We start from the raw sequence: 11,464 nt of genomic DNA on the forward strand, positions 1-11,464 counted from the left end.
GGAGGACATTCAAAAGTCAATAGTAACATGATAATTCACTCCATATATGTGGATATGGTGTTAATCAAATTAAAATTATATGGTGTTAATCAAATTAAAATTTTAACCACACAGAAGATGCCCATATAGATTGCAAAAAAACAAAAAAAAAATTGTGTGATATAATATCTATCATATAAGCAATTTTCAAAAAGAAAGTACCAGCTTCAAATTGCCAAGTAAAAGAAGTACAATAATAAAAAGTGATAAACAAATGTTCATGTGATGTAAGGTTAGTGACCCACTAACATAAATATGTGTTCAAAAATTTACAAACACAATACTAAAGCCATAGCTGAGTATCCTACATCAAAATGATACTAATCAACTTGAAAGACAGGCTCTAGGTGGTTAAATTGAATCATTTTTGCTTTCTTTTTCTCTTACCCTTTTTCATTGAAACCATTGGAGGTGAAGCTGAAGTTATTGGAGGATAACAAGGACCTTCTTTTAAGTTTGGGGATTGATCTCCATTTCTTGAACAAGCTTCTTAAAAATTGGATGCATCATGTAATAACTTCATTTGTAACCTATTTGATTTGCAGAGAACAATTGCAATAGCAATCCACACTCTTTCTACATCCTCCACTTTATGCAAAATCCAACCAACCCAATAAACAACCCAACCAACCAACCCAAAGTGTTTTTGTAAGCATGTCCAAAACTATGTTTTTTTATTTAAAAAAAAACATACATAGGAAAAAGAAGGTACTTCTCCAATTGAAATGCACTCCATGTATTTCATGACGAAGATACCGCAATCATGATTGTTCTCTTGTTGTGGTAGTTGTAGAGCAGACACTATACTGAAAGTTGAGAAAATCGGTCGGCCATCGTGCACATCACTCATTGACGACAATAGTAACTCATCAAGCTTCTTTAACTATACCAAAAATTATTCATAAGATAATGTAGAATAAAATTTCAGAACAATTATATTAAATTGACAACTCACACATACCATTGAGTTAAGTATAGATAACCTATGTTGTGACCTATATCGAGCAGCCAACGAATCTCACAAGCTTGCAAGATTTTTCTTCACATCGACAACGCCTAGTATGCAATGACTATTTTCCACGTCCTTCATTGGCACTACGATCTAATGCATAGTAAAAAACACATACTAAGCTAACTTAAATTGACAAGAAAATATGTTACAAAAACAGGCCATTAAATTTCACCATACACAACTTTTCATATTTATTCAACATACCTGCTCAACATTCTTTAGTAGCAAATTGATATCAACATCTCCACCAAGAAACCCAAACTTTCCAGTCTCCCAAAATTTTCCACCATTATTACATCTCTAACTCAAGTTAAAATTGTTTACACAAAATGAGCAAAATCATAAATACATATTGAACATTGAAATAAGCAAATCGAACATATATTATAACTTACCAAACTGGAACAAAAGGTAAGTAAAAACAAATTTCCAAAACCCATCGCAGCATCCCCTCCAGCTTCGGTCGGTGCACCCCCCTCAAGCTCTGGTGACCCCAACTGAACCCAACCGTTCGAGAGGCCACCTCCACCCAAGCCCCACCATCTGAATCCAGCTCCAACTGTTCGACAGCCCAGCTCCGGTCGAGCCTCACCCGTCTTAGACCCGAGCTTCGTTTGAGAGCCACATCCGAGTGTGGGCCCAGGCACGACACCACCATCTCCACAGCAAGCCACCTCTTGCTCGTGGTGTCGATGTGCACCCAGATCCGAAACGACGGGGCTCACGCGCAGGGGATAGGGGGTTTTGGTGGTGGTCGAAGGCGAGGAAGGAATGTGGTTCGTGGTCAGAGGTGATACAGGGAGGTGGCCTAGACACGAACCTAGGCAACAGAAAGGCAGGCGACGTCTAGGGTTCTTGGTGAGGGAAAAAAAGAAGATGGGAGAGAAAGGAAATGGGGTGGATCTGATATATATATACATATTTTTTCTATCTTCAGATCTGTGGTAACTGGTTACCTTCCCGTTCTTTGTGTGTATATTTTTTGGGGTAACTGGTTACCTTCCCGTTCTTTGTGTGTATATATTTATGGGGGTAACTGGTTACCTTCACGTTCTGATGTGTGTGTATTTTTGGGTTCTTTATTGTAACTGGTTACCTATGTTACTAAAATCATAGTTACTTCTTCTTCCTTTTTTAATGAAACGTTCTTCATCTTTTTCCTTCAAATTTGATGTTTTTTTTCTTCATATTTAATATGAGTAACCTGTCACCTCCTCTTATGGTAATTGGTTGCCCCTCTTATGGCAGAAAGTTACTCATCTCAGAATAACTGGTTACCCCTCCATGTACATGTTATTTAACCTAACTCTAGGATTTTTTTTTTTACATAACTGTCAAAGATCAATCAAGTAACTGGTTATCTTACCCAGAATTTGAAAAAATAAACATACAATCTAAAAAATGGAAAAAATGTTTATAATAAATAAAAAAATAATTTTAAACAAAATTCATATTAAAAAAAATTGCAAAACAACCAAAAAAAAAAAATATATAAAATTAGTAATATAAAAATAATATAAAAAAACAAATAAACTAAAAAATAATAATAAAATTACAAACATACCATTTCCAAATTAATAAAACTTGATTAAGAATAAAACTACGATATAAACCAATTTTTATACAAAATATGGAAAAATAAATCCATAAAAGTGAAAATACTTAAAAAAAAAAAAAGTCATAGATTAATTTTTTTTGAAAAAAAAAATCATATTTTTGCACACTCTATTAAAAATGTAATTTGGTCTTTTTTATGCTCTCACTTTGTCTAATCGAGAAGAAAAAGAAAAGACAAATTCTTTAGTATCATCTCTATTCCTATCAAATCATGAAAAGTAATTGCACTTATGGTTTAGTATTGAAATAAGGTTTCTAAGAAACGAAGGTTCATTATCATTGGACAAAGCCCCAAAAAAGAGTGGTCCATAATGGCGACTCAGGGGAGGTAATCAAAGGAATTTTTCCAACCATTGAATATGGGAGTAGTAGTTGTTGTTCTTATCTCATCCCTGAAAATCTGAAAATCTCCGGGATATTTAGACAATTTTCAATGCAAGATGTAAATTTTGTATTAAATTTGGTACAAAAGATGAGTCAATATTATATTTAGCTCAATATTTGTAATTGTACTCTAATACACAAGATATAAATTAAAAAAAAAAAAAAAAACAGTCAACAACTCATTTAATATTTATTGATAACATACAATTTTTTTTTTTCATTTTTTATTGTAAAAAATGTGAATAAAAAAGTAATATTGTTAGTTAACTAATAAACTAGTATCGATATGATAAATAAAAAAAATAACATTTATTGCTGGGCTAAATTTGTCACATGTTATATCTTGTATCAAATTTGGTATACTTTTTAGAACACTATTAGAGTGATACTTTTATTAAAATGTGTTGAATATAACAATGCACTGCATTTTTTACTAAATGCTCTTGCAAAGAGAAAAATATAGTAAGGGGTGAGAGAAAGTTTTACTTTATTTCATTTTTTTGGGCTATATTTTTCTAAAATATAAAATAAAATTTAATAATTTAGTATTTTTGTCTTACTTAATAATCGGAATACACAGCCAGTTTAAAAAAAAAAAAATTCCATTTTAGTTAGGGATAATGGAATGGAATAAAATCTATTTTCATTCATTTTTTCTAAAAGAGTCAAACAAAATTTTCTGCTATAAATAGAACTTATAACAATATTCATTCAGCAAAGCCTTCACAAAATTTATATAGTTGATAATATAGAAGGAGAAGCTAAGGAGTGTTATGGATCTCAACAACAATAATTTAGATTTGGTTCTAAATGAAGAGAAGAGCACAAAATTGCTAGGAGCTCAAGCCCACATATGGAACCAAATCTTCAACTTCATCAACTCCATGTCCCTAAAATGTGCCATTCAATTAGGCATACCAGATATTATCAACAACCATGGAAAACCCATGACCATTTCCCAACTCACACTTGCACTCCCCATCAACAAAACCAAATCCTCTTGTGTCTATCGCCTCATGCGGATTTTAATCCACTCTGGCTTTTTCGCTCTGCGAAAAGCCAAAGTAATAAGAGAAGGAAAAGGAGAAGAAGAAGAAGAAGAAGGTTATGTTATTACCGACGCGTCCAAATTATTACTCAAAGACAATCCCATGAGTGTCACACCCTTCTTGCTAGCCATGCTTGACCCTGTGATGACTAAACCGTGGGATTTTCTTAGCACTTGGTTCCAAAACGACGATCCCATGCCGTTTCACACGGCCAATGGGACGACGCTTTGGGATTACAATAGTCACGCGCCAAAGCTGTCACAGTTCTTCAACGAAGCCATGGCTAGTGACGCGCGGTTGGTGACGAGTGTGGTGGTCGAAAAGTGCAAGGGAGTGTTTGAGGGAGTTGAGTCATTGGTTGATGTTGGAGGAGGGACTGGGACTGTGGCCAAGTCCATTGCAGCTGCTTTTCCTGAGATTCAGTGTACTGTCCTTGATTTACCTCATGTTGTGGCTGATTTGCATGGTGGGAATAACTTCAACTTTATTGCTGGAGACATGTTTGTTGAAGTTCCTACATCTGAAGTAGTTTTGTTGAAGGTAAACACATACTTATATGTATTGTATATATATCTTATTATTTTATGATTTTGAATTTTGTTATGTTTACAATAAATTATGTTATTTATACGTGTCGTTTGGTAAAATGACTTATTTTTTACAGTCATTTTCCACTCTGATCTAATTTTAATAATTCTTTGCAAAATGACATTTTATAATTTAGACAGATAGTCAAAAATTTAGACAACTGGTCGAATTTTAGACAGAAGTCGTTTTGCAAAAAATTATAAAAGAGTGCAAATTCACTTAAAAAAAAATTGGTCATTTTCATGAATTTCTCTATTTATATTTGGGTTTCGGTTTAAGTTTGGTTTTATTTTTCTAGTGACAATGGTTACAATTGATAATTGAAACAGTGGATATTGCATGATTGGAACGACGAAGAAAGTGTGAAAATACTAAAGAAATGCAAAGAGGCCATAAGCAAAAACAAGAAGAAAGTAGGGAAGGTCATTATAATAGACATGAAGGTTGAGAATTATGACAAAGACAAAAACGACAAGTCGTATGAAACTCAACTCTTCTTTGACATGTTGATGATGTGTTTGCTCACTGGAAAAGAGAGAAATGAGGAAGAATGGGCTAAACTATTTAAAGATGCAGGCTTCACTCATTATAAGATTTCTCCTATTTTGGGTCTAAGATCTCTTATTGAGGTCTATCCATAATTATATCAATAATCTATGGATGAAAAATAATTATTCATTTTTTGCTTCACTACGTTGTAATCTCCCATGGCTTTGTCAAATATAAACACTAGTGTTTTTATGTTCTAGTTACACCCAATATTGATTGATACACACATCACTAATTGAAGAGAATTAACTTGATGAAAGGTTCAACAATAGTTATTGTACTCTATACTTTAAATTTTTTTGTCTTGGAGGGAGATAGATAGTGGTGCAGTTTAACTTCATTTGAGTGTTAAACCCTAGTTGTATGTATGGAAACTCTGTCAATGCTAGGTTTGGCTACTTTTGAGTGTTAAGACATGCATTTGTTGTTTTCTACTGCTAATATCAAATATATCATCAACTAGGATTGGATAGGATAAGATATGATTGGATTGGATATGATTAGATTGGATATGAGTTCGAAACAGATCCAAAAATGAATGGTATTAATAACTTGAAATTTTGTCCAATACCTTCTTCAAGGTTTCTAAAGAATAAAAATAATTATGAAAAGGAATTTAAAATGTATAAATATATATGCCAATTCTTTGATGTGTACAAGTTTTACATAATTGACTTTTAATAAAAGGGCTCATGTTACCAAATCAACCAACAAATTTGTGATGTATGAGTAACTTTTTGCGTATGACACAAATTTAAAGCAATCAGCAAACTTAGTGAGTTAACAAATATATATATAATCTTTTATTTAAAAGTTGCTAAATAATATCCTAAATAATCTATTTTAAAAAAATTATTTGAAATGATTCTAAAATAACTTTAAATTTGTTTAGAATACTTTTAAATGTAAAATAAAAATACAAATTATGGTATATTAAATTTTGGTTATTTTTTGTTAACAAAATATGAAAAAAAATCTAAAATATTTTTTTTATTCTAGTCTTCTTTTCTGGCGACGATGAAAAAATATATACTTCCCACATATCAAAATGACCACTTTGAAGAGTAGGTTGCGATGTCACCACTCTTGAGCTAACTGATTCGCGGTGTGGCCGTAATTTTTTTTTGAAATCAAGTAGAAGAGAGAGAAATAAAGAAACATTAAACAAAAGTCAAAACATAGTATGGTGTATACATAGAGAAAGAAGAGAATATAAGTTAAATTTAATTTATATATAATATAAGAAAAGTGGTATAATTGTAAACATTTTTGTATATAATTTGATCAAAAAGGGTATAGAGTGTAAATTTTCCAAAAGAAAAATGGCTGCCTCGCAAAATGATTTTTTTTTTGAAGTTATTTTGCACTTCGTCCTAGTTTTGATAATATTTTGCGAAATGACAACTAACACATCAAATATTAGGTCGAAATTTTTTAGATAGTTAGTCAAAAATTTCAAATGGCTAGTCTGATATCTAAATAGAGTTCATTTTGTAAAAAATTATCAAAACTATGCCAGATTGCATGACTTAAGAATAGATGTTATTTTTGCCAATTATCTCAATTTTTTTTTTACTTTTAGCCGCAATCAAAACCGTGACTAAAATTGAAAAAAATTATTATTATAACTATTCAGTTACTAAAAAGTATGTGACTAAAAGTATTAGTCACAAAAATTATAAATTATTGTGACCAAAAGTGTTTTTAATCACAGTAAATTTTATAATTATATATAATCATTTGGTACCCTTGGCTTTCATGATATGAACGAATCATTTGGTATCATTTAATATTTATTGATAATATAAAAAAAAAATTCATTTTTTATTGTAAAATAAGTGAATAAAAAAGTAATATTGTTAGTTAACTAATAAATTAGTGTCGATATGATAAAAAAAGTGATATTTATTGCTGGGCCAAATTTGACACATTTTTTAAAACACTATTGTAGTGATACTTTTGTTAAAATGTGTTAAATATAAGAATACACTACATTTTTGACACTCCATTAGAGATGCTCTTACAAATAGAAAAAGATAGAAAGGGAGGAGAGAAAGTTTTATTTATTTATTTTTTTTTTGGGGCTATATTTTTCTAAAATACAAAATAAAATTTAATAATTTAGTATTTTGGGTCTTACTTAATAATTGGAATACACGGCAAGTTTAAAAAAAAATTAAAAAAATTCCCTTTGGTTAGGAATAATGGAATAGAATAAAATCTATTTTCATTCATTCTTTCTAAGAGACTCAAACAAAATTTTCTGCTATAAATAGAACTTATAACAATATTCATTCAGCAAAGCCTTCACAAAATTTATATAGTATAGTATACATGGAGAAGCTAAGGAGTTTTAGGGATCTCAACAACAATAATTTAGATTTGGTTCTAAATGAAGAGAAGAGCACAAAATTGCTAGGAGCTCAAGCCCACATATGGAACCAAATCTTCAACTTCATCAACTCCATGCCCCTAAAATGTGCCATCCAATTAGGCATACCAGATATTATCAACAACCATGGAAAACCCATGACCATTTCTCAACTCACACTTGCACTCCCCATCAACAAAACCAAATCCTCTTGTGTCTATCGCCTCATGCGGATGTTAATCCACTCTGGCTTTTTCGCTTTGCGAAAAGCCAAAGTAATAAGAGAAGGAGAAGGAGAAGGAGGAGAAGAAGAAGGTTATGTTATTACTGACGCGTCCAACTTACTCAAAGACAATCCCATGAGTGTCACACCCTTCTTGCTAGCCATGCTTGACCCTGTGATGACTAAACCGTGGGATTTTCTTAGCACATGGTTCCCAAACGACGATCTCACGTCGTTTCACACGGCCAATGGGACGACGTTTTGGGGTTACCATAGTCACTAGCCAAAGCTGGCACAGTTCTTCAACGAAGCCATGGCTAGTGACGCGTGGTTGGTGACGAGTGTGGTGGTCGAAAAGTGCAAGGGAGTGTTTTAGGGAGTTGAGTCATTGGTTGATGTTGGAGGAGGGACCAGGACTGTGGCCAAGTCAATTGCAGCTGCTTTTCCTGAGATTCAATGTACTGTACTTGATTTACCTCATGTTGTAGCTAATTTACATGGTGGGAATAACTTCAACTTTATTGGTGGAGACATGTTTGTTGAAGTTCCTACAGCTGAAGTAGTTTTGTTGAAGGTAAACACATACTTATATGTATTATATATATATATATATATATCTTATTATTTTATGATTTTGAATTTTGTTATGTTTACAATAAATTATGTTATTTATATAAAATGACTTATTTTTTAAAGTTATTTTACATTCTGACTTAATTTTAATAATTCTTTGTAAAATTACATTTTATAATTTAGATAGTTAGTCGAAAATTTAGACAACTAGTCGAATTTTAGACAGAAGTTGTTTTACAAAAAATTATCAAAAATTGGCTAGAGTGCAAACTCACTTAAAAAAAATAGGTCATTTTCATAAATTTATCTATTTATATTTGGATTTCGGTTTGAGTTTGGTTTTATTTTTCTAGTGACAATGGTTACAATTGATAATTGAAACAATGGATATTGCATGATTGGAACAACGAAGAAAGTGTGAAAATACTAAAGAAATGCAAAGAGGCCATAAGCAAAAACAAGAGGAAAGTAGGGAAGGTCATTATAATAGAGATGAAGGTTGAGAATTATGATAAAGACAAAAACGACAAGTCGTATGAAACTCAACTCTTCTTTGACATGTTGATGATGTGTTTTGTCACCGGAAAAGAGAGAAATGAGAAAGAATGGGCTAAACTATTTAAAGATGCAGGCTTCACTCATTATAAGATTTCTCCTATTTTGGGTCTAAGATCTCTTATTGAGGTCTATCCATAATTATATCAATAATCTATGGATGAAAAATAATTATTCATTTTTTGCTTCACTAATGGTAATCTCCCATGGCTTTGTCAAATATTATTAGTGGTTGAGATCTTTCTCTATTGGCATTGTAATAAAGAAACATTAAACTATGAGTAATTATGTAATAAGCCAATATAATATGAGATTCAACATTAGTTTTTTTTTTTTTCATAGTGAGTTTATTGCGATTTAGATTGTGAAGGTCATTGGTGAGTTTATTGTTTTGTTTAAGAACATGCTTTAGTCAATCCATGAGCTTTTTTTCATTATTGTGGCCAACATATAATATAATATAATAGATTTATCATCGGAAAGTTAGACAAAAAAATTTCAAAAACAAATTAGGGTAGTAGGGGTTTTGAAGCCCCCTTTAATATTTAATTTTTTTAAATAAATTTTAAAGGTATAATAATATTTTTATTATACAACGATTCTAAATGTAAGCAATATTATATTTAGGCTCCTTAATTTTTTTTAAAAAGTTAAAATTTAAGAAAAATTATATTTAAGCCCCTAAAATTAAAATGAAAAGTCTCAAAATTCAAGAAAAAATATATTTAAGCCCCTAAAATTAAAATAAAAAGTCTCAAAATTTAAGAAAATTATATTTAAGCCCCTAAAATTAAAATAAAAAGTTTCAAAATTTAAGAAAATTATATTTAAGCACCCCCAAAGGCTGTAGTTTGGGATTTAAATGCCAAATATTTTAAATTGAGATTTTTGCTATAAATAAGCTAATTAAAAAATTAATTTTGTTGGGCTTTGAGCACATAATAAAGTTGAAAATTCATTATGTGGTATTTCACATTTGGAAATTCTTAAATTTTGAGCAGTTAATAAAGTTGAGTGTTTATTTTTAGTATTTAAGAATTCAAATTTTATGGATTTTGAGCACCTAGTAGGTATCTAGATAGAGGTCATTTTGCCAATTATCTCAATTTTTTTTACTTTTAGCCACAATCAAAACCGTGACTAAAATTGAGAAAAATATTATTATAACTATTCAGTTACTAAAAAGTTTGTGACTGAAAATACTAGTGCCAAAAATTATAAAGGTTTTATGCTTTTTTAGACCTTATGTTTTGACTCATTACCTGTTTGGACCATGTGTTTCGATAAATTACTTTTTAGACTCTGTATTTTCTAAAATGGTTCAAATAGATCCATAAACCCGATTTTGATCAAAGCTTTTTGAACTAAAATCACAAATAATTCATCAAACTAACAACTCATAACAAAAATACAGTCATTCTGCCTAAGAATGGTTTTGTTATATTCAATTTTTTGTTCATCAAAATCATATTTAGGGGGCTATTTGAACCATTTTACAAAATACAGGGTACAAAAACTAATTTGTCAAAACACATGGTCCAAACAGGTAATAAGGCAAAACATAGGGTCTAAAAATGTATACACTCAATTATAAATTATTGTGACAAAATGTGATTAAACATTTTTAATCGCAATGAATTTTATAATTATATATAGGGGTATTTGCGGCATAAATACCCAATGTTTCACACTTGTTACACTTAAATACCTACTTTTTTTATTTTTACGGCAAAAATACCAAATGTTCAATATATGTTAAAGATAAATACCTAATTTTTTTTCTTTGCAGCAAAAATGCCTATAGTTTCTAAAACGTTGCTTCTGTAAGTATCTCATCTGTTAGAGCTGTTAAATATGTTGACTAAACAAATATTTGTCTCTCTTTATTTGTGACAAGTGTAAAACATTGAGTATTTATGCTACAAATACCCCTTATATATAATAGGTTGTGATTAAAATTACATTAGTAATAACTTGTGACTAAATGTTATATTATAGTAATTTTTTGTTATGAGTAAAAGTGATATTCTAGGTTGTGGGGGGAACTTGTATAATGTTATTCACTTCGAATTCAATCCAGAAAAATAAATGCTAAAAGGGTTTTGTACGCCCTAATTTTCCAACGGGCTATTAGCGAGCTGAGATACGGCCTAAATCATGTCAGCCACGTGGATCCCCCATGACCGGAGCTGCTGTCGTCAGGTCCTACCTCGTTAGCTCGGGTATCCAAAAGGTTCACCAAGACTACTCAAGGACCGAGTCAGGTCTGTGAAGGCCACAGGCCGAGGAGGCATCCAGTTCGTGCCACGAGCTGGAGTTGGAGGCTATGACCTTTTGTAAAGTCAACCATGCAAGGTAAACGTGCATATATCAGACATCACGTGTCTGATATATCCCTGACTTCTCGGACACGCAGCGTGAACGTGCGTGTTCAGGCACCCACGACTGGGTTGGGCCGTGCGGCCCATTATCCCCCTTACCTATTGATTAGACCACACTTCATG

The 11,464-nt window shown here is 31.4% G+C and overlaps 1 protein-coding gene and 1 pseudogene across 1 annotated transcript; both read left to right on the top strand.

Annotated features, from left to right (window-relative positions):
• Positions 1-3,758: 3,758 nt before the first annotated feature.
• LOC133824598 (probable O-methyltransferase 3) lies at positions 3,759-5,437 on the top strand. Its single transcript, XM_062257524.1, has 2 exons — positions 3,759-4,641; positions 5,019-5,437. The coding sequence occupies exons 1-2, from the start codon at positions 3,826-3,828 to the stop codon at positions 5,328-5,330; spliced, it is 1,128 nt and encodes a 375-aa protein (XP_062113508.1). The 5' UTR covers positions 3,759-3,825; the 3' UTR covers positions 5,331-5,437.
• Positions 5,438-7,437: 2,000 nt separating this feature from the next.
• LOC133824599 (probable O-methyltransferase 3) lies at positions 7,438-9,150 on the top strand (annotated as a pseudogene).
• The last annotated feature ends 2,314 nt before the right edge of the window (positions 9,151-11,464 follow it).

The sequence above is a fragment of the Humulus lupulus genome, chromosome 3 (genome assembly GCF_963169125.1).
Source record: "Humulus lupulus chromosome 3, drHumLupu1.1, whole genome shotgun sequence".
NCBI lineage: Eukaryota > Viridiplantae > Streptophyta > Magnoliopsida > Rosales > Cannabaceae > Humulus > Humulus lupulus.

Bases quoted from the DNA above. Each gene is read 5' to 3' on its own strand.
- LOC133824598 (XM_062257524.1), top strand. From the start codon at position 3,826: ATGGATCTCAACAACAATAATTTAGATTTGGTTCTAAATGAAGAGAAG. The intron at 4,642-5,018 runs GTAAACACATAC...TAATTGAAACAG, and splicing joins CTGAAGTAGTTTTGTTGAAG to TGGATATTGCATGATTGGAA.